This window comes from Macaca fascicularis, chromosome 17 (genome assembly GCF_037993035.2).
Source record: "Macaca fascicularis isolate 582-1 chromosome 17, T2T-MFA8v1.1".
NCBI lineage: Eukaryota > Metazoa > Chordata > Mammalia > Primates > Cercopithecidae > Macaca > Macaca fascicularis.
This window is the reverse complement of record NC_088391.1, coordinates 6,431,519-6,455,255: the sequence shown is the minus strand read 5'-3', so window position 1 is coordinate 6,455,255 and position 23,737 is coordinate 6,431,519. Positions and strand designations below refer to the sequence as shown.

At 38.1% G+C, this 23,737-nt stretch overlaps 1 protein-coding gene and 1 long non-coding RNA gene across 5 annotated transcripts in view; one reads left to right on the top strand and one right to left on the bottom strand.

Annotated features, from left to right (window-relative positions):
* LOC135968070 (uncharacterized) overlaps positions 1-14,256 on the top strand; it is a 121,646-nt gene extending 107,390 nt beyond the window's left edge. Inside the window, exons 2-3 of the long non-coding RNA XR_010582515.2 lie at positions 12,848-12,923; positions 14,185-14,256. This is a non-coding gene — a long non-coding RNA (uncharacterized lncRNA). The remainder of the gene's footprint in view (positions 1-12,847; positions 12,924-14,184) is intronic.
* CDK8 (cyclin dependent kinase 8) overlaps positions 1-23,737 on the bottom strand; it is a 150,784-nt gene that overhangs the window by 2,340 nt on the left and 124,707 nt on the right. Inside the window, exons 5-12 of one of the 4 annotated variants that reach the window (XM_005585519.4) lie at positions 20,999-21,056; positions 18,507-18,638; positions 9,497-9,640; positions 6,754-6,823; positions 5,906-5,978; positions 2,595-2,692; positions 1,807-1,885; positions 1,530-1,688 (exon numbers count right to left, since the gene is read on the bottom strand). In XM_005585519.4, the coding sequence (XP_005585576.1) occupies positions 1,530-1,688; positions 1,807-1,885; positions 2,595-2,692; positions 5,906-5,978; positions 6,754-6,823; positions 9,497-9,640; positions 18,507-18,638; positions 20,999-21,056 (813 nt within the window). The remainder of the gene's footprint in view (positions 1-1,529; positions 1,689-1,806; positions 1,886-2,594; positions 2,693-5,905; positions 5,979-6,753; positions 6,824-9,496; positions 9,641-18,506; positions 18,639-20,998; positions 21,057-23,737) is intronic. The other 3 variants (XM_005585520.4, XM_065533083.1, XM_074021741.1) reach the window with 3 other exon arrangements.

Below are 23,737 nucleotides of genomic sequence, written 5' to 3'. Positions count from 1 at the left end.
CGGGCTAACACAGTGAAACCCCGTCTCTACTAAAAATACAAAAAATGAGCCAGGTGTGGTGGCGGTCGCCTGTAGTCCCAGCTGCTGGGAAGCCTGAGTCAGGAGAATGGCGTGAATCTGGGAGGCGGAGCTTGCAGTGAAACACGATCGCACCGCTGCACTCCAGCTACCAAAACTTAAATATGCTTTCAAAGAGAGAAGTAATAAGTCATATAATTCCAAATTCTGCCAATCCTAGCGAAGGTAACATTTTTAAAAAGAGTGGACACATGCAATTATAGTCAGAAATACTATTTTAAAAATCATCCACAAAAAACCACCACAGCAATCCAACAAAGCAGCACGGCGTCACTTTCTCGGCTCCAGAAGCCAAGGTCAGAGCACTGCTCTGCTTCATTCTAAGGACGCCATCACCTTAGTGTGCAAACACATTCGTGAGCCAAGAGAGACGCACTCTTCCCATCTGGAAAGGGAGAAAAGGATACTGGAACCAACAACTCCCACAGCTGTCTGCCCCTGGTGTCCTTGTTTAGCTAACTGGAAGAGAATTACAACTCATAACAGCAATGATTTCCATGGTGTGATGGGCTGGACTTCTCCCCTAACCAAAGGAAAGCGTTAATACCTAATTCTGAAAGTACAGTAACGAGCACTGGGGACCTTATCAGTTTAATAACATCTCTTTCTCGTGTGTGTGTAAATAATTCTAATTGGTCAAATTTTCAGTATCCTTCTCACACTGAAACCTAGTGTAGTTGGGAATATGGTTAGAATAAGCAGAAGAGAAGAGGAGGTGGTATACAATATTCAAAGAAGGTCTTTCCACAACGTAACTGACAATGCCATGATAGGATCCCTAAGTCGGCAACATAACAGCCTTTGTGGTCAGATCAAAGTATGAGTCCTGCATCTACAGCTGGCTTGCTGGGGATCCATGGGAAAGTTAACCTCTACAAGCCTCAGTTTCCTGAAATGGCTACAACACTTAACCTCCCAGAATTATCTCATTTAATCCTTACTAGAGCTTCACATTGATCATTATCCATAGTCTCAAATGGAAATTGAGAACATCTGAATCACTTACTCAAGGATCCAGAGAAATGACCAGACTGGGATCTGAAAGCCTATGTTCTTAATCACTGTGGAATATTGTTCCAAAACAATAGATATCAAGCTCCTACCATAAGCCAGGTGTCAAGACACTTCATGTCTAATCTGACAACAGCTGCAAGTTAGGTTTTACTAGTTTCATTTTACAGATGAAAAAAAGCCAGGAGATATTATCCTGCTTGTCCAAGGTCACACAGTTAATAAATGGCATAATCTGTATTTGATCATTCCAAGTCCGGTTCAAAAGTCTAACCCCTTGCTACCATACCACTGTCAGGACTTTTCCGTGCCAATAACATTTCATGTTGATGTATTTCCCTGGGTATACAGACCAGTATTTCTCAAATCACATTTTCCCACAATCATAAACCCATATGTAATCGCTGACATGCAGTCAATACAAAATGAACTTGGAATACCTGATAGTCTGAGGTCATGATAAGTCCACCTGAGGTAGTGGTAGGAGGAACAACTCTCACTTTCTTCAATGGGGGTCCCTGTGTGTGACTGCTGTCTTGATTCCCTGGGTGGCCAGTTCCATTCGTGTGGTTATTGCCCTGCTGCTGCTGCTGGTTCTTCTCAATTGGTTCAACAGAAAAAGTTCAGCTCAGAGGGAGAACAAAATACACCCACAACGGAAAACGTTATGGAGGCATTCACGAAACAAGAAGCTGCCAACAGTACTTTAATACTTACTTTGTCTCCTTTGTCATCAGGTTCTTCTTCCGTTAAAAATTCTCGTTTTGGGTAAGGGATTTGACAACCGGCAAAAACGCTGATCATAAGATAAAAAGAAAAACCATTTCTGGTACACTAATCAATATTCCAAATGCTTCATTTAGGAAATTCTCATTTTAATCTTTTTAAGATGAACTTTGTCTCCGTATTTGCAATATAAGCACCTTTCATGCAACTGTGACAAAACGAATCTTTTCTTTGTAACTAGTAATATTACAGCAGGCTACTCGAAGACTTGAGCTGCATACAAATGATCAATAATCATCGAGGATGATTCAGCTGTCTTTTATCCCAGCATTACTCCTCTATCACTCCAGCCAAAATACAGATTCCAGCTGAAACATGTGTCACCATTCAAAGACAATTTTTGTTTTACCCTTCCTACCACATTTATTAATAAAACAAAAGATGGTATAGGGAACACATTTGGGAATGATATTTGCAATTTTGGAACATGAAACTGTAACTGCAGACAGTAAGGAACTACAGCATGCAGAACCAGCCCGTCACTGAATAGCTGGATCACTGCTGACACTAACGCAATCAGCATCTCATAAAGCCAGAGGTGAACGGGAACGCCTCTTCCCCGGAAAGCCCCAAGTGACACTAATCAACAAAGCTCATTTCTGCTTGTCATAAAGGATTTCCTTGGGTTCCCATATAAAAGGAGGAGCAACTTAGAGCTGACAACCAGAAGAAAGCATACTCCAAAAACTCCAAGTTGGTGAGTTAACTAGGCCACTTACTCTGATGTAGGAAGTGGGTCTTCTAAGAAATAGGGATCCTGCATAGCCTGTTCTGAGGTAATTCGCTTTATTGGGTCCATGGTAAGCAACTTCTGAAGCTGAAATCACAAATCATAAAAACATGACTATATTGCTTCCCACATTTATCTTTCAGCACATATATGAAGGGGATATATATTTTTTGGTGAATAACATCACAATTTGGAAAATATTTATTCCCCCAAATTAACAACAAAACTCCTAGTTGTTAAATTTAATGTAGTAATTCACACTTCAGTCATTCCAGTAATAATAATCTCACTTGTTTTACTCTTGCTTATGTTCTCTGACTAAACAAATGATACCCCCTCCCATTATCTAAATTGCTTTATCCAATTTAGAACAGGACCAAACTTCATGTATTTTCTCTGCTTTTCCTATTAAGATAAAAAAGCTGCTGTTACACACATAATACACTAACACATGTAGCGATTCATATTTAGATCTGTTAATTAAAACTGAATTAAATAAAGTCAATCTCCCCATTACACCAGGCACATTTCAAGAGCCGAATGCGGCTCGTGGCTATGCTGCTGCACCGTGCGGATCATCACAGAAAGTTGTACTGTGCGGTGCTGTTCTAGTCTAAATAAAAACGGTGATACACAACTTATAAAGTACAGAGTTGTATGGTGAGACTCTGACAGTCGACTGCTCCCTTCAAATCTCGACTCAACATTTATCAGCTGCATGACATTGGATAAATTACTTAATATTTTTGTTACTTCATTTGTCAAATGGAGATTAAAAATAGTGCCTATTATCACAGGCTGTTTTCAGGATTAAATGAGTTCATATATGGAGAGCAATTATAATGGTGCCTAGCATAAAGAAAGTACTATGTAAGTGCTTGCTGTTGTTATTGCTGCTATAAATGCCACACTAACGTGAAGATTCAGTATTTTTTAGTTAAAACATAGTTCATTCAACTGGATTCTAATATGTGGTCTCTTCGTTTATACTCTGATCTAATGCAGTGGCTTTCAGACTTTACGATGCATCAGAATCACCTGGAGAACTTCTTAAAATAGACTGCTGGGCCCTCCTCACAGAGCTTCTGATTGGTAGATGTGAGTAGGAGCCAAAAGCCTGCATTTCCAACACGGCCCTACATGATGCTACGCTGCTGGACTGAGACTGCACTTTGAAAACCAATGAACCAACAGACACATTAAGACTTAAAAGAGAGGCCAGGCGTGGTGGCTCACACATGTAATCCCAGAACTTTGGGAGGTCAAGGTGGGCGGATCACCTGAGGTCCGGAGTTCAAACCAGCCTGGTCAACATGGTGAAACCCCATCTCTACTAATACAAAAATTAGCTGGGTGTGGTGGCAGGTGCCTGTAATCCCAGCTACTTGGGAGGCTGAGTCAGGAGAATTGCTTGAACCTGGAAGGCAGAGGTTGCAGTGAGCCAAGATCATGCCACTGCACTCCAGCCTGGTGACAGAATGAAACTGTTTCAACAACAACAACAAAAAAGACTTAAAGATGACAAATTTTAGAGGATAAAAAGACACTTTTTTTTTTTTTTTTTTGAGAGTCTTGCTTTGTTGCCAGGCCAGAGTGCAGTGGCACGATCTAGGCTCACTGCAACCTCCACCTCCTGGGTTCAAGTGATTCTCCTGCCTCAGCCTCCCGAGTAGCTGGGACTACAGGCACACACCACCACACCCAGCTACTTTTTGTATTTTTAGGAGTTTCACCATGTTGGCCAGGATGGTCTCCATCTCCTGACCTTGTGATCCACCCACCCTGGCCTCCCAAAGTGCTGGGATTACAGGCGTGAGCCACCACACCCAGCTGACACAACATATTTTAAGATGCAAATAAAATGCTAGAATGGTGAGATTAAAATTTAACTTTAATTATCTGGTATTTCAGAGAAAGCACAATTTTATTTTTAGGGTTGAAAGGAAAGGCCTGAATTTGCTATTTAAAATACCCGACCGTTTTAATGGAATTATAATAGGGCTTTCCTAGGGAACTACTCAAGATGACCTCCAATTAAGATGGGTCAGCCTCGTAAAAACAAGCACATGAGCTACACGGAAGGTTTATCTCTCGAGTTTTAGTGGTGATGGTAGGGCAGAGTCATCTTAGACTATAATGAGTAGCAGGGAATCAAGGAGAAGAATAATTCCCCTAAGTCATGACTTCTAATCTTCTGCCATTATCATTATTTTATTAGAATCAGTAAGTCCATAATTTTGAAGGATCTAACTTAAACCTCTTATTTGGGTCCTACTGTAAGTACATTATAATAAACTATTATTTGGATAATACATTGTGTGCTAATATGATAGGTTAAGGATGACTTTTTAAATTGCTGTTAAGATATGAAATATATGATATAAAATGTGAACTGATATAATAGTAATCAGAAAATACAGAAGGAGAAGCAGTAGAAAGAGAAGAAAAAGGAGAAACAAAAGAACAGAAGAAATGTTTGCCAAGTGGCCTGGTTGCAATAAAGGAAAGTTTAACCTCTTCAAGGTGAAAGAATTCTCATTTAAGAACTTAGGAATAAGGATTAAAAGAATTTCAAGTCAAGCAAAATACAACCTGCTTCCCCAAACTCCCCTTTTATGTGTTATAAACCTTTTCTGAAAACATAAAACTGAAAAACATTTTTAATTATTATGCTGTAAAAATGGAAACTTTATTGTACACAAAGTTGGTAATGGCTGAATATAATTTCATCACAAATTACCTTGTTAGTGCATGGATATAATTAGATTCTAGGTTAAATCATTTTTCCATTACACACTGATAAATATGGCATCTATCACATTCTTCCAGAAAAATCAAATGGCACATATAATTGCTGAAGGACTGTTAACATTTAAGGTTATAAGAGGTATTTAGGAAGTTAACTTTGTAAACAGTCTTTCAAAGAGCTGAAATACAAAACAATCTATCAATGGTGAGAAGTATTTTCTTCTTGATACTTCTCTGAAACTTTTAAAATTTTAAAGTAACAGATGAAAAACAATACACGTAATTTTATAAATGTTTTGACAGATTTGTTCCCATCACTATCTTTAGAAAATCTAGCGTGACCAAACGTTAGTCTGTCAAACCATGAGATGAGTCTGGAAAAGCAAATATTTTATTGTCTTTATTGGTATGCACTAACAAGCTCTGCATTCACCGTGAAAGCGCTCTGCATGTGAGCTAAGTAACCATATCAATTGATCCAAAAAAGCCTCAGTTGGGCCAGTCAATTAAGGAAAAAATGCATTTCATTAATACTGTTTATCTAAAGCTTACCAAGTGGAATGCTTTACTATCTGGTTTAACTTTATGTTTTTCCATATACTTGATAAGGCTGCAGTTGGTATACCTGAAAGAGAAATACTATGAAATAGCTATATTAGACTTGAGGTTAACTTTACATTGGCTAAAGTTCTTCTGATAAGAATTATTTTGATCATAACTGATATACAATATATACTGAAGAGTACGAGCATAAAAGGAGTAGAATTAAATCAGTTTTATATTTCATTCAATATCCACAATGGTCACTTTTGAAACGATACCAATGATTAAATGTAAGACGATTTCATGAATAACAGACACTAAACAGCTTTTTCTTAATATGAATTTAACATTTTAAATAACATCTGGGTCAAAAGTTTAATTCAGCCTTACATATAAGTGTAAAATACTTTTGTCATAGGTATATAAACGAAACTCTCCCAATCCCTGATTTTGCATTGTAAACAGGTGAAATATTCATTCTTCGCTATTAAAAATTGTTTAAAATTACTGTAACCTAGATTGGTAAGCAAGTGGCTATTAGCAAAGTGTATTTATTTAGACTCTTATTTATTCAGCTGTGATACTTCTAATGTCTAGCTTCCAAAAAGTAGTAAATATGGAAAGAAATGAATTTGTTTTATATCCAAATCAGCTGCTAATATTAGTTGCTTTTGTATATAATCATTTAAGCATCTTAAGAAATAAAGACTGTCATCATGAAAAATATTTATTAGAGTAAATAAGTAAAATTTATTAGCATAATCTTATTTTATTATGATGAATATTCAGTCTTATACTGAGTACTCTGGTAAAGCAAAAATCGACAAGGGGTCTTTTTTTTTTTTTTTTCAACTTACGTATTTCTTCTGAAATCTTTCATTAATGTTGAATGTTCAGGCATCTTTTTTATATCTTCCCAATCTTTATCTGTGAAATACATTGATAAATTTTTATGTTGCCTAAGTTCCTATTTTTGAGAATTTTTATATTACCACGTTCATTACACTTCCTATACATTCAAACCCCATAAAAAAAAGCTCAGTCTTCAAATAAATGTTCAGCAACAGTAAACATCTTCAACTGTAAACATAATTCCTTATCCCTTGTATAACTTTAGATATCTGTTTATCTTTTTAAATTTCAAACTGCAAACTTTCTGTATGTTTTACTATAAGCTGCCTCAATTTCTCTCACTAGAGAAGAATGTTATAAATATTTCTATTTATCTTATTAAATGTCCTATTTCTATTAGTAAAACTGCTTATTTTCCCTTTTCTACCAAATTTCTTGGTTGAATCAGCAATTAATTTCTTCAATGAGAAATCTAAGATCTTCCCCTCAGTGGCTTTAAACTGTATTTCTTTTTATGATACAGCCCTCCTTTCACCTTATTAAATATATTTCTTTACATAAGCAATCAATGTAAGTGGTAATAACTATTTGCAGAATAGGGTAGGATATAATTAGTATATTAATGTCGGCTGGTACCTTGGCTAGTCTCAGTAACATTACCCAAAACAACCTCAGTTCCTAAATACATTAAGTACAAAACGTTTCAGCTACTTTTGCTGGCATCAGAGTTGCTCAAACAATACATGCTACATAATTTGTTTTCTCCATCACTGTCAATGGGTTTTCCTGAGAGTCTACTAGGTGCACAGGACTGTCAGGGGCAGCTTAATAGCACCTTGAGTATTTTTTTTTTTTTTTTTTTTTTTGGAGACGGAGTTTTGCTCTTGTTAACAGCCCAGGCTGGAGTGCAATGGTGCGATCTCGGCTCACCCCAACCTCCGCCTCCCAGGTTCAAGCGATTCTTCTGCCTCAGCCTTCCGAGTAGCTGGGATTACAGGCATGCGCCACCATGCCCAGCTAATTTTGTATTTTTACTAGAGACAGGGTTTCTCCATGTTGGTCAGGCTGGTCTCAAACTCCCAACCTTAGGTGATCTGCCCACCTCGGCCTCCCAAAACCTTTAGCTTTTAAATGGCCTTCAGAGGCTTGCTTTTCTTTGAACTTACTTGTAAAAATATTTGGCAACTATCTTCCAAAGATATCACATATTGGAAACTAAACATACACTTACACTCCTAAATGGAATTTTCTCCTTAACTATTTCCTTGCTCCAATTTCTCTATCTTATCGACTTCTCAAGCTAGAAATCTTAAGATAATCTTTTAGTTTTCCCTTGCTTATACACTTCCTATAAAACATTTCCATCTGCCCTTTTTTCTCCATCCTTATTATCACTCTCACTTTATGTCTGCAGCACTGCTACAGCTGGTTTCTGATTTCGCTTACCTCTTTTTAACTGAGTTTTACCTACCACTACCTTACTAATCTTTCTAAAATGTAGCATAAATCATGTCTCTAGTACTGAAGAACTTATCATGGATTCTCATTCTTTAGCTATCAAATCTAACCTCTGCTGCCTGCTTTCCAAGCTTCCTTATAAACCACCCTAACCTCTGAAACACACATTAAGAGTTGCTGATAGATGTCCTCACTCCATATATTCCCTCACAGAAGCTATGCCTTTCTCATGGGCTCAGAAATGGTGGACACATTCAGAAGCAGGAAGAAAAGAGAATTCTTCTGTCTCTATTCAAACCACACCTATTTTTTAAACATTCTACATATAGCAGTACAATGTAAACTCCAAGAGGGCGATAATCCTGTCTGTTACATCATCAGTAACTTTTTACTTAAAACAGTGCCTGGCACATGGCAGGTACTTAATAAATATTCACTGAATAAATAAAATTCCTATCACAACAGAGGTCTTCTTCAAACCGGTGACCAATTTTGGAGAAAGGCAGTAACTGTGTAGTTATTCTGCATTTACTGATAATTAACACCCTTACAAGGGAATGTAGAATTAAAAGTCTCAGGTATTATCTCTATTAGTCTTGAGTTAAGTACTTGAGTAGCCAAAATTTAGGTGTTCTAAACAAATTCTCATTATTCTGGACCTCTGAGCAGTTTCTGGTGATCACTGTTCTGTAGTATAACTAGGGATTGAGATACAGTTGGAGAGATCTAATGCCAGGGATGGGATACATGTAAACCATCTCTGTGTTGCAAAACAGCAGGCCAACTCACCACAGAGTACTACGACTCACTCACATTGTGACTGTTCTGAGAAGACGTAAATGCTATTATTCAATATAATGTGATTCTGTATAGTGCCCTAAATAGAAATAAGGCTCAAAATAGTGGCAGTATTATATGTGCTGCTAGAAAAAAATTTCTACTACTGAATTCATTTATAGTTTCCACTATAAATGAACTAAGGTACCTTTCTAATACAGATATTGCAAATATTTTATCATTTCACATATCAAACAACAAAACAAAAAAGCAAAACAAGATGAAACAAAAATACAGTCCTTAAATTCAGGAAAACCATAAATATGTTCATGCCAATATGTAAACTCTACAAATTTTGCTGTTTCTACAGATCTTTGATAAATGCAAGTCAAAAAGCAAAGACTCGAGTCAAGAGTAGCTTCCATCAGCTAAAAATATATACCTCTCCAATGAAGACATCTAAATTCAAACAACAGTGATTTAAAAACAAAAACAAAAACGAATAATGTGTACCTGCAGGAAATCCCATTACATTGAATATTCTGTCCAGCTGGTCATGGTGATAAGGATTACTAGTTTTGATGTCCTCTTGTCGACAGTGAAATATTGGTTCTGACGTTAGTAGTTCTGCAAATATACACCCTATAGCCCAAATATCTTTAAAACAAAAAGAAAAAAAAAAAAAAAAGAAAAACAAGGAAAAAAGAAAAAGAAAGGTGGAAAATAAAGTGGTTCTTTCCAAAAGAAAATGCAATTTTATTTTCTTGGGGAGTGTCTTCTTTCTTTCTTTCCCTAATAACTCATATTAATTCCTAAGCAATTATAATTACTAAATACCACGAAACATTATTGTAAGTATATATTCCCATGCCATCCACCCCAATTTTTCATTTTGTATACCTCCACATCACCCAAATGGTTTCACTCTAAGCCCAATTAAATGTACTGGCTGGATTTTGGTAAGTTTTCAATGTCCCAGATGATACCTTTTCTGTGAACTACAGTAAAGCTGCATATGGAGCATGGAACTACAACCAAAGCAAACCAAACAAAAACAAACGGAAAATCCAAACAGTATTTGAAATTGGGCACTGGCCTAACACAATCGGCATAAATTATTGTAATAAAATATTTTTTATTTACTTGCTAATTTGCAAAGTCTAATAATTACCCTCTCATGTTAGCACTAATGAGTAAGGTGGTATTCCACCAAGAGACAATGCCCAACCTCAAAAAGTCTAAGAACTAACAGCATTTCTACTTTAACAAAGTTTTTCTTTCAAAGTGGTTCTTGATGCCATAAGCAGTGTCAGATTTTGCAAATTTAATATTTAATACGTAGGACAGGAAACAAAAGCAAAATATTACTGTTAACGTGGATTATAAATTCGGCTGGGTGTGGTGGCTCATGCCTGTAATCCCAGCACTTTGGGAGGCTGAGGCGGATGGATCACGAGGTCAGCAAATCAAGACCAGCCTGGCCAACATGGTTAAACCCCATCTCTACTAAAAATACAAAAATTAGCCGGGCATGGTGGCATGTGGCTATAGTCCCAGCTATTCGGGAGCCTGAGGCAGGAGAACTGCTTGAACCGGGAGGCAGAGGCTGCAGTGAGCCAAGATCACGCCACTGCACCCTAGCCTGGGCGACAAAGCAAGACTCTGTCTCAAAAAAAAAGCGGGGGGTTATAAATTCAAATGAATTATTGACAAAAGCCAGGCAAATGGGTTTCTCTGTACACAACAAAGTGAATTCCTTTCATTCACAAGATACAGATTTACTTTCATTCATATTAACTTTGTACTCAAAAGAACTATTAGTAGAGGTAAGATCTATTTGCCAATTTAGAATTTAAAGCTGAAAATATTTCATTTCTACTCTTAACAAATCCTACACTAAGTACAGTGGTGTGCATATAGCAGACCCTCAACATACAGTTTTTGACTGACCTAACCAATACCTGTGACAAATATAAATAACCAAAGGGGACAAATAAAAATTACTGTTTTATTAAAGCTGATTGTTCAGATATGTTAATAACTGTCACTTAAACAGGAAATAAGGAAAAAAACCTAAAATGAGAATTCCTAAATTCCAAAACTGGAAGAGATATTTAATTCAATATAAAATTACACACATTTACATTTCAAAGTAACAAATTAATCATTATTTACTTAAAGATTCACACTGACTGCAGCAAGTGATTTTAAAAAATGACATCATATTTACATATCAGACAACCAAGCCTAGCCAATATCACCATATGGAAAAGTCTCATCAAGAAACACAGGCCAACCTATTTTGTTTTTGGCATCAAAAGGTATATGGGGAAATTATTTTGTGATTATTCTTTTTATATGGGTACCCCCTATAGATCTAACCTTCGATAATCAACAGCCACATAGGCAGCTAAGTAGGATCATAAAAAGATGATGGATGGCTTTGCATGTTTAAAATTCTACCAGCACACCCAATAAACACCGTAACAATTCATCTGGTTATTAAAAACTCCAAAGAAGAAAATAAAATATGTAAAGGAAGATGAAAGGTAAGTAATTTAGCCATAATTAAAGCTATACTGCTCTTAGCTGAGCATACTGGCATATGCCTGTAGTCCCAGCTACTCAGGAGGCTGAGGCGGGAGGATTGCTTGAGCCCAGGAGTTTGATTCCAGCCTGGACAACATAACAAGACCCCATTTCACAGGAAAAATGTATGCAAAGCTACATTGCTTTTTAAAGAAAAAGTCCGGTCATCAGGAAAAATAGTTTATTGAACCTTAACTCCCTCCCATCTAGTAACTCTTCTTTCTTTGTATCTGCTATTCTCTCTCACCTTTATCCATCTTACCATTCTTCCTTTCTTCAAAATCCTGATCCATACATTAATCATGAACTTTGAGTCAGCTGATTCCAAGGCTATTATTTCAGATAAAATTTCTAATTCTTGTAAATAAGTTTCTTTTTCCTACCTCGTCTTTTTTTTTTTTCCCCAGATTGTGCCCAATTCATGGGAAGTCTCTTTAGTGTTCACCTGACTGCCAAACTCCTTACAAAATGGCTTTCCCAATTAAAAACATACATTTCATCTACTTCTCAAAATGTGTGATGCTCATAGGTAGTCACTGGGCTAAGCAGGCAAAAGAAACAGTAGGAATTGGCATGCTATACAGACCAAATTTGGGAGGAGAAAAAGAATTTGCTCAATAATATTTGAATCAACAAGTGTAGTAATAGTAAGCTTCTTGTTTTGATAAAAGGGAAGAGATTCTCATTTTCTCTATTTAAATGTATATTTCCCACTTAGCAGAATGCCTCACATTTAGTGACTATTCAGCTATTTGAGGACAAACACCTGAGCTTAAAAGGCCATACTTTAGTAAGACTTTTTTTTTTTTTTAATTTTTTAAATTTTTTTAATTTTTTGAGACAGAGTCTCACTCTGTCGCCCAGGCTGGAGTGCAGTGGCTCACTGCAAGCTCCGCCTCCCGGGTTCACGCCATTCTCCTGCCTCAGCCTCCAGAGTAGCTGGGACTACAGGTGCCCGCCACCACGCCCGGCTAAGTTTTTTGTATTTTTGGTACAGACGAGGTTTCACCATGGTCTCGATCTCCTGACCTCGTGATCCACCCGCCTCCGCCTCCCGAAGTGCTGGGATTACAGGCGTGAGCCACCGTGCCCGGCAGTAAGACTTTTAAGACTACTTTAGTGGCACTGAATTAGAGATTGACATCCCTTTTTTAGCCTTCTCCCCAAAGTAAATCAGACCAAAAAAAACAAAAAACAAAACGCTCAAAAGTGAATTAAACTTTGTTCCTGGGATTACAATGTTTACTAACCTATTATTTCCTCTCTTTGGTTTAGTGACTCAGCTTGCAGTTCTGCACAACAGAATAAACGACCACAGCACTACAATCTGTTTGTAGTAGAGGGGGAACATGTGAGTTTGACGTGTTCTGATCATATTTTTTTCCCTATGCTTTTGCTCCTTCTTAGTAGCTTCAGTAACAGATTTAACCCCTCCGCTAAATGGAATGTATTCACCAATTATTTATATGTTCAACTAGAAAGGCTCTTCTATCACCTGCTCACAATTCAACTATCAAACAGGGAAGCCAAAATGCTGGGGAAGTTCTTGGTAAGCAGCTTTAAGGGTGGTGTGAGAAATTTGTTGAGCATTTTACTCAATCTTTAGGCTACCTTTGCAGGAGACAGGAGGAATGGGATTGTGTGGTAGAGGCTGGTATTAAGGAAAAGGTTTCATTTTGTAATTCCTTATTCTTATTTTTATTTTATTTTTACTTTTTATGAGACAGAGTCTAGCTCTGTCGCCAGCCTGAAGTGCAGGAGTGTGATCTCCGCTCACTGCAACGTCCACCTCCCGGTTCACGCAATTCTTCTGCCTCAGCCTCCTGAGCAGCTAGGATTACGGGCACCCGCCACCATGCCTGGCTAATTTTTGTATTTTTAGTAGAGATGGGGTTTCACCATGTTGGTGAGAGTGGTCTCAAACCCCTGACCTCAAGTGATCTGTCCGCCTCGGTCTCCCGAAGTGTTGGGATTACAGGTGTGAGCCACTGCACCCGACCTTATTTTGAAAAACTTAAATTAAAAATGGTTTGTGTATATTATAAATTTTGAATCAATGTTTCAATAGAAGAAAGTGTTGTCCAAGATTGATCTTGGGCAAGCAGGTGTACACCAGACGAGGGTGTGGGCTGGGATCACCAGTGCTGAGAAAATGGCACTGACCTTGGTTTCAATCATTTGCACCCAAGTCAGTTCCCTCTGTAACTTCCCGGCCTCAGATGGCAGCTGTTTTTAATTAAAAGCTTAGAACTCTGGCTGGGTGTGGTGGCTCACACCTGTAATTCCAGCACTTTGGAAGGCCGAGGCAGGTAGATCACTTGAGGTCAGGAGTTCGAGACCAGCCTGGGCAACGTGGCAAAACCCTGTCTCTACTAAAAATACAAAACTTAGCTGCGCGTGGTGGCATAAGCCTATAATCCCAGCTACTCGGGAGGCTGAAGCAGAATTGCTTGAACCTGGGAGGCGGAGGCTGCAGTGAGCCAAGATTGCACCACTGCACTCCAGCCTGGGTGACAGAGCGAGACTCTGTCTCTAAATAAATCAATAAAAGCACAGAACTTTCGAGTGTAGGGAGATTTAATTGATGACTCAGGCTAAATTCTCATTTTCAGAAACTGAGGCTAAAGCACTAAATGCGTAAACACACCCCCAGAATGACAGAACGAAGACGACAACTTGGGCTGGTGGTCTTTGTTACTTCTATGGTTCAAAGATGACTAAATTATTGTATGCATATATTCATACTGTCTTCTCAACTGGACTGTACATCTCTTCAGGGTAAGGCCCATAATTTGAATTCACACTTGGTCCTCCTAAGTTTTAAAAAGTTTACATAGTAGGTACCCAATACATGCTTATGTTGGTGAGGAGGAGGAGGGAGGAAAAGATGAAGAAAGGCCTTCTCTCTCCCAAATCACACAGCCATTGGGACAGGAGAATCCAGCTTCCTAAGGGCTGGTAGTTTAGATTTGTGGCACACACCCTGCATTAGAACTGCTAGACTGCAGAATATCCTAGTGAATAAACGGTTACATAAATCTTTTTTTTTTTTTTTCCTGAGACGGAGTCTCGCTCTGTCTCCCAGGCTGGAGTGCAGCGGCCGGATCTCAGCTCACTGCAAGCTCTGCCTCCCGGGTCCACGCCATTCTCCTGCCTCAGCCTCCCGAGTAGCTGGGACTACAGGCGCCTGCCACCTCGCCCGGCTAGTTTTTTGTATTTTTTAGTGGAGACGGGGTTTCACCGTGTTAGCCAGGATGGTCTCGATCTCCTGACCTCGTGATCCACCCGCCTCGGCCTCCCAAAGTGCTGGGATTGCAGGCTTGAGCCACCGTGCCCGGCCAGGTTATATAAATCTTAATGCTTCCAATAAGACAGAAGTTTCTCAGGAAAAATAAGAAGTTAATAAACAATGAGCCAGAGTCACAAGTTTCTGCGATAGCATCACTTTCTTATTTGTAGAGTTTGTTAATACACTTTACCAAAAGTAACACTGCTTTTAAATATTCATTTTCTAAGTGGAAAAAATCGCTGTGTATCATATTAGTTTATATATGTCCTTAAATGCATTTAGAGTACGCTTGCAAAAAAGATACCCAAATATGTACTTAGGTAATAACATGTATTCCAAAATAGGACTAGATAAATAATCCTTATTTTTCCTTTTAACTGACTTAAAAAACTAAATATTGTATTAATAATTTTATATTTATAGAAAAGTTACAAAGATAGTATAGAGAATTCCCATATCTAACGGACTTATTTTTCTGTAAAATAAAATGTGATCTTAAGGCATGTATGAAGATTAATGAACATAAAGATTTTTGGAAATGACATACTGGATTCAAGATTAATATGGGGGAAAGATCACAAACATTGCTCCTTTTCCCTTCCTGAATCTACATTTAATTGACAGCAAAGTAATAAAAGTGCAAATGCACAGTAACAAGAACAGAAGGAGACTGTCAGAGACAAGATTCATTCAAGTATCCAACAAAGAAAACTGAGTTCTCACCACATACTATATAGGCACTGGTTTGCAATGGTGAACAGTGAGGTGAGGTGTATTTGTTTTAGTGGAGTTTAGATACCCTTTGAGTCAATGAAGACAATAAGGTAAAAGAAAGTGTGAAGGGGGAAGTAGGGTGCTATTTTAGACTATGTGATCCAGGAAGTTCTCTCTGAAGAGGTACTATTTTCACTAAGGTCTGAATGTAAAGAAGAAACTGGCCAAGTGGAGACCTAGAAGATGGAAGGCAGACAAGACAGTTCAGAGAAGGTCTCAGGACACAGTGCTGTCGTTGAGTAGGAAGCAGACTTTTCCCCTACAATGCTGTGAAGATTTTGTTCTTGGGAATACCAGCTACAAAGTCTGTATTTGAACAGGAGGAGCGGATCCTCCTCCCTACTCTCTATGATCACGCCGGGGCTGCCAGGTACATACAGCATGGGCCAAAAGTTGGAGGACTCTTCCCTGAAGACTTCGGCCTCAGAGGAAAGACCTGCACCTTCTGGTATGTAGAAGTTACCCCAGTCTCTGCTGGATCACCCTAAAGTTCTCACTCTTTTTTTTTTTTTTTTTTTTTTGAGGCGGAGTCTCGCTCTGTCGCCCGGGCTGGAGTGCAGTGGCCGGATCTCAGCTCACTGCAAGCTCCGCCTCCCGGGTTCACGCCATTCTCCTGCCTCAGCCTCCCAAGTAACTGGGATTACAGGCGCCCGCCATCTCGCCCGGCTAGTTTTTTGTATTTTTTAGTAGAGACGGGGTTTCACCGTGTTCGCCAGGATGGTCTCGATCTCCTGATCTCGTGATCCGCCCGTCTCGGCCTCCCAAAGTGCTGGGATTACAGGCTTGAGCCACCGCGCCCGGCAAAGTTCTCACTCTTTAAGTCCCATGATTGATACAAAGTTCTCAAGCAGTTTTAGTAACCTGATTGTTAAATACAAAGAGACACTCAAGGGTCACCAAACAGTTGAAGAACGCTTGCGACATGGAAGGGAGAGATCAAAACATGCAATGAAAAGAGTGACTATAAAGAAAACACAGATAATTATTCTGGGAATACTGCAAAGTACAAACAAATCAGCAATGTTGTCATTGTCTTCATAGATATTAGGCTTTTCTTTCTATGAAAAAATACAAGATACTATGAAAAAGTAATAATCAGAGAACAAGAAGAGGTTTTTAGAAATGGATATGACAAAGGCAGAAAAACATGAGAAAAAAAGTAGTATAAAGGATTAATCCAAGAAATTCAACATATGACAACACTGAGTTGAGGAAAGAGAGAAACAGAAAACACTGAGGAGGAAATCAAAGGACTACACAAGAGAATTTCCCACAGATACAGGATATGAACTTCAGATTGAGTGTGCCCACCAAGTGGTCAGCATATCACTGTGAAATACAAGGATGAGAAATTCTATTTGTTTCCAGAAACAAAAAAAACCCAGGTGGTCTACCAATGACTAGGAACAAGACTGGCAGGGACTTCAAAAGCAATGCTGACGTTAGAAGGCAATGGAGGGGTGTCATCCAAGTTCTGAGAGAAAATTCTTTTGTACCTAGAATTGTAAACCTGGGCAAGTTAGCAAGTATGATACTGGCATTTTTCAGAAATACAAGAACTAGAAATTTTACCTCTAAGATACAGTTCCAAAGGAATTTACATGAGAACATACTGTAGCAAAATAAGAAATGAAATCCAGAAAGCAACAGATCTAACCCAGAGGAATAAAAAAGGGAAAAGGCAGGATGAAATGGTAGAATATGCTTGGAGACCAACCAATCCAAACTAGAAAACTTCAGGATGCAGTTACCCAGTAAAGGAGAAGTGTGTTTGATATCATCCTGGAGGATACAGAACAAGTTAAGGAAACCATACAGACACAAAATAAAGAAAAGAAGAAAGGTAAAGCACATAAAAAAACTACTTGATGATAATGCAACCAAAGAGAATGAAGCAGAATAAGGTGTGAGTAATGGACAAGCAGTGGTGAGAGGCCTGGCAGCTGAGCATTAAATTCACAACAATTCGTAACTTAAGTATAAACAACTGTGGGAACTATGGTTAGCAAACAAAAAAATGTAAACACTGACAAAGTGATGATGATGATATTACTAATGCTGCTTATAGATTGAGAGGTTGGTAGGGGAAGAAGTGTAAGAGCACTAATTTCCTCATTGTTTATAATAGGGAGGTGATTGATATTATTAAAAACAGAAAAGTGGATTAAAATGTCCTAAAGTGCTAATTTTTTTTTTCATAATGTCTTTCCTTTAATTTTAGGGGGCACTTTTAGAAGTTACTATTTCTTTTGGTAAAAGAAACACTTGTCTGAAGTTAAAGGACTTCAAAATTGTACTGTTTTATGAATTAAATATAAAACTAAATAGAATGTATAAATGATCCCATTTAATTACAAAGATTTTTGATATCTTTCTATGCAGAGAGAGGTACGTGGAATGATATACCCCTATTGCTACTGATAGTATTTCTAGGTAGTAGACTTTTGAGTTAGGCTTTGCTCTTACTTTTATTATTTATTTATTTATATTTTTTGGGACAGGGTCTCCCCATCGCCTAGGCTGGAGTACAGTGGTGCGATCATGATTCATTGCAACCTTTGCCTACCAGGCTCAAGCAATCCTCCCACCGCAGCCTCCCGAGTAGCTGGAACTACAGGAACATGACACCACGCCCGGCTAATTTTTAAAGACAAGGTCTCGCTATTTTGCCCAGGCTGGTCTCAAACTACTGGACTCAAGCAATCCACCTGCCTCAGCCTCCCAAAGTGCTTGGATTACAGGCATGAGCCATCACATCCAGCCTGCTCTTATTTCTATAATTTGCTATACTACTTAATTTAAAAATATATAGGAATGTGTGTCATTTAAAGAAACTTAAAAATTCATGGAATTTTAATTAGTTCTGCTCACCAATAGCTTTGGTATAATGCCTTGCTCCAAGAAGTAGTTCAGGGGCTCGGTACCAGAATGTAACCACCACTGGATCCAAATCTGCTAAAGGCTTCAAAGGTGAATTAAACAATCGGGCAAAGCCCATGTCGGCTGTAAAATAAAAAATAAAAAAAAAAAATCATGCTAAGTAAATGGTTTTTACAAATCTAACCAATTAGTCTAATTTACCATCTTATTCAGTAAGATGAAAAATGTGCTGAATTCTAGGGGAAGAAACCAACAAAACATCTTATCCATTTTAGAAGTCTACAAAAAGCAAGTTTGAGAGCTCCATTCTCTTCAAATTACTGTTACCCAGTTCTTCAGTGGGGTTATAGTCAAGCTCTGCTGCCTGAGGTCAAGGGTGACCTTGCTTCTCTGGGCAGATTTGTCTTTCCATGTGTCACCCCACCGTTAGGGACAGGGTTGTTGAGCTGCATTTCCATTCTTAGTACTGGTCACAAGCACCAGGAAATGGGATCAGTTACAGTAAGGCTTTCCATTATTTGCATCAACAAGCCTGTTCACTAGTGTAATTAATCAGAAGTTGACTATGCAGTATTTTAACACCATTATTTCCCCCATTACTTGGGTTGAATTTCACTAACTTAATTTTAAGGAATCACAGTATTTTTTTTTAAAAAAGCTAGGTAAGACTTTAAAAGTCATCTAATTAAATCACCTCCTTCTCCAGATGAATATGGTTCAAGAAGTTAGGTGATTTGACAAAGGTCACAAACTCACACCTCAGAGCTAGAACTGAGATTAGATACAGTTGGTCATGGCATTTAACACAGTTTAACATGTAGTGTAGTTATTCGGGCATGGCTGTTTATCCTGCTATACCATAATCTTTTAAAGGCAAAAATTGTGTCTCTTTCATATCTATCCCTAATAGTATCACGTACAGTTGTCATTACACATAGCTTTTGCCTAATACATGTTGAATGATCATTATTCATACCACCTATTGAAAAATTTCAAAACTCACCCACCATTTGATAGGTTTAGTTCTGTTTTCCTAAAACACATTTTTTAATGAAGTAGGCCTTACTTTAATCAACTTAATTACGAAGGTAAAAAAAAAAAAAAAACCCAAAAGTTGGCAAATAATTAAAACTATGAGTAAGATTACTAAATACTGATTTACAGAAGAACTAGTATTTCTTCTTAAATGTGAATGCTTTAAGATGTAGTGTTCCCCAAACCTGCCATCATATACATTACATAGAAGTATAATTCCAAACTAGATTTAGTGTATTACATAAATTTTCCCTAAATTATACAGTAAAGAACACTTTTGTAATTACTGTTCGGCTGGTTCTTTTCTATTTTGCATGCTTTGAACTTACATTTGAATTTGATGCCACCAAAATGGACTGGAGAGACTCCTTTAAAAGCACATGTAAAGACTTAACAGGCATTTCTGAGGGCACTAGGGTGAGTGCTGACAGGGTCTGCTTCTCAAGGAAAGCCAAACTTGGAGTTCGTTAAGGCCATCAAATCTATTCATAACTAAACATTTGAAAGTTGTATCAAAAACAGAGTATTTTAAGAGTCTAATTAGAAGTGGAAAGTGGGATCTGGGGGGATTTATAAGGAAGAATATTAGAAGGGTTAAGAACACACATGTGTTTCTTTGTTGGTGAAGTGATACAAATCAGCTGTTACTTCCAATTTACATTAAATCTTGTGATCAGAAGTTACTATTAACTTTGTTACAATCCTGATGTCTTTAAATTAATACAATTTAAACATTTCTTCTACACATACACAAAACAAACTAAATATATGTTGACAAACACAACTTGGAAATGACAATGAAAAAAATAATCAGATTAAATAAATTTAGTTTTATCCTTACAGATTATCAGACCAGAAGTGGGTAAAATTTTGCTTTGATATTTAAGAAAATAGAGCTATCAGAAAATATGTAGAGAATGCCCATTAATTTTTTTTTTCCCATCAGGCAAAGGCCTACTACAAGACAGTCTCGTTAGAACTTAAGGTTCTGTACCTATCCAGCCTCATGGTTTTCCCTAGAGTTTGTGTTAATAACTCCTAATCTAGACGAGGTCAACAGAGACATATGTGCTCATCTAATCTGACTCAAGCAAACATGACTGATAGGATTATTAGCATGCTGTATGTATGCCCGTGTGACTAAAGGTGAGGCTGGCCTCTAACAGAGATAGAAGCCCCTCACCTCTAGAGGCTATTTTTAATGAAAGCAGAGGTTTCTGGGAAACTTGCACGGTTTCATAATTAGAATGTTTCAGTCTTTAGGAGTGTCTGACACCTTTCAAGAGTGTGAAACATTTTTTACTTTTATGCATACTCTTTAGAAATGGCTTCGATCATATGGAACTATATGAATATATGCATATTACAGCAAAAATCAGAAGTGATATAGCTGCCTGCAAAAGTTTTAAAAGAGTGCTACACTGTGACTTAGCAAAGATATAACATACCAATTTTTACTCTTCCTCGCTCAGGACCTTCACCCATAACTAAAATATTAGCAGGTTTCTGTGGAAACAAAATAGTGTTTTTTTTCAGTAGACAGTAGTGGTTTCTTTTAAATAGACAATATGCCAATATAACACAAATCCACCTTTTAAAAAATCTCATTTATTCGAAAATTAAAACCAAATACAGGAAGTCACCAAAGAAACTGTGCATGTATATATGCAAAGTGGTATGCAAATTTCATGAAGGCCCAGATATAGCGTGCTTTTCTCCACAGAAGGCTGAGGCTTTTCTTGGCCTTATTATCAGTCTGTTTTCACTACTGGCAAGCATCTCACAAAGTCATGTTGTGGTTCCTTCTCACTCTTTCAAGTACATAAAATGTCTTGCTCTGACTTTAAAGGGAAAATGAATCGAGAAAGATGATTTAATACCAAGTAGCAAATTAATTACAGGCAAGGAATCACCAGAAATCCTTTTTTGGAAATGACGAAGTATGCACCTACATTTAAATAAATGAATTATTGAGGAATTTAACAAAGTACTTTAGAAACAAGTTAGTAAAGTAATAGGAATTTTTCATGACAGGAACAGTTTTGAGGTTTTCATTTTTAAGTGAAAAAGTAAGCTAAAATTTAAAGTAGGAGTTTACAAAGGTTTCAGTTTTTAAATCTTTAAAATATATACTGATTGCCATCTACAGTCTTTTATGATGGTATCTACTACACTAATGAATAAAGGCTGCCCTTTCTTCAGGAAAGGGAAGGAGGAGCAGGAGTAAGGCGGGATGAGGGGAGAGAAAGCAGAAAAGAGGAAGAAAAAGGCAACGGGTTTACTCCTTACTCGCTCTGCTATTCTGCGATCTACTTGATTTGACTTGAATTTTACCAGTCTGCTAAATAAAAGTGAAACTAGATTAGAACACCTCTTCGAATACTGACATAAATCACTTTAAAATCAAAGATCGTAATGAAGTCTGTTTATAGTGGTAACCATTTCACAGGCTTCGCTGACCAGATAGAGTGATGGCCCCTAAGCTATTACTGCCAACGTTTAATGTATAGTATACTAGCCTATCACCTACCAAAGATAATTATTCCCAGCCAAAAAAAAAAAAAAAAATGTATTGCTGAAATGGCAGCATTGACATCTCAGAGGTTAAAAACTCCTACGATTTTTAAAGTTGAGTCCACTAGGCACCAGAGAGGTTAAATGACTTGCCCTAAACATAATCAGCAAGACTGGGTAGCAGCAGAGTCTGCCCTGTCTTTGAATAGTCTGGGGCTCCCTTCCTAATTTATCATCCTGAAAGTACTTGTATGTAGCAATTTTTGGAATTAATATGTACTGCTGTAATAATAATACTGATGTTTTATTCACAAAAAATCTCAGAACCTCTATCACTACTCCCCCGCCCCCAGCCCCCCAAACACACACACACTTCTAACCACAACACTAACAGTAGTCCCTGGGAGCTACACACAGGTGCTACCCAGGACAAATAAAATTGTTTTCATGCACCACAGTAATCAATCAACACTGGTTAAGTCTCTGTGGTCTCTTAGGGCCCAGCCAATTTCAGAGAGAAACCAGATTTCTGAGATAGTGCAAACTGCTGAAGGCAGAGAAAGGCTTTCCAAATGGAATCAGGCAGCATTTCTACTTGGCTAAGGGGAAAAGGCTTGCTCCCAATTCACAATGCGGACTCAGGAAGAAACTTCCATGTTTATGCTAGAACTCTCCTCTCATGGTTCTTCAGAGCAGGACTCCCTAAACACCTGCTGAATACACTCCCTACTCTTTAATCCCATTTTGAATCTCTTCCCTCAAATTCATCCTCACTTCTGCTGCCAGGGTCATTTTCATAAAAGACAAGTCTGATTATGTCACTCTCTTGCTTAGAACCTTCCACCTTCCACATGGAAAATTATTACAAGAAGACTAGGTAAAAACAGCAGAACACAAAATGATATATAGATTGTGATTAGAACTAGGTTAAAAAAAAAAAAAGTTCCTGTGAATAAGGACTAGAAGAATAAAAGTGTAGAGTGATGAGTGTATGAATGAACCTTTTCAAAAATGTCTTTGCTTTCACTATGTTTTACGATTATGATTAAAATATTATTTTGGTTGGGTGCAGTGGCTCACGCCTATAATGCCAGCACTTTGGGAGGATGAGGTGGCAGGGCTGCTAGAGTCCAGGAGCTCAAGGCCAGCCTGGGCAACACAGTATGACCCCACCTCAACAAAAAATTTTTTTAAAAAAATTAGCCAGGCGTGGTGACACATGCCTGTAGTTCCTGCTGAGGTGGGAGGATCGCTTGAGCCTGGGAGGTGGAGGCTGCAGTGAGCCGTGATCATGCCACTGCACTCCAGCCTGGGCAACAGAGTGAGACTCTATCTCAAAAAAACAAAAACAAAAAAAGGCCAGGCACAGGGACTCACGCCTGTAATGTCAGCACTTCAAGAAGCCAAGGTGGGCGGGTCACCTGAGGTCAGGGGTTCGAGATCAGCCTGGACAACATGACGAAACCCCAAGTCTACTAAAAAATACAAAAATTAGCTGGGCATGGTGGTGTGTGCCTGTAATCCCAGCTACTCGGGAGGCTGAGGCAGGAGAATCACTTGAACCTGGGAGGCGGAGGTTGCAGTGAGCTGAGACCAGGACATTGCACTCCAGCCTGTGTGACAGAGTGAGACTCCGTCTATAAAAAAAGAACACCTACTTCTACTTTAACTTT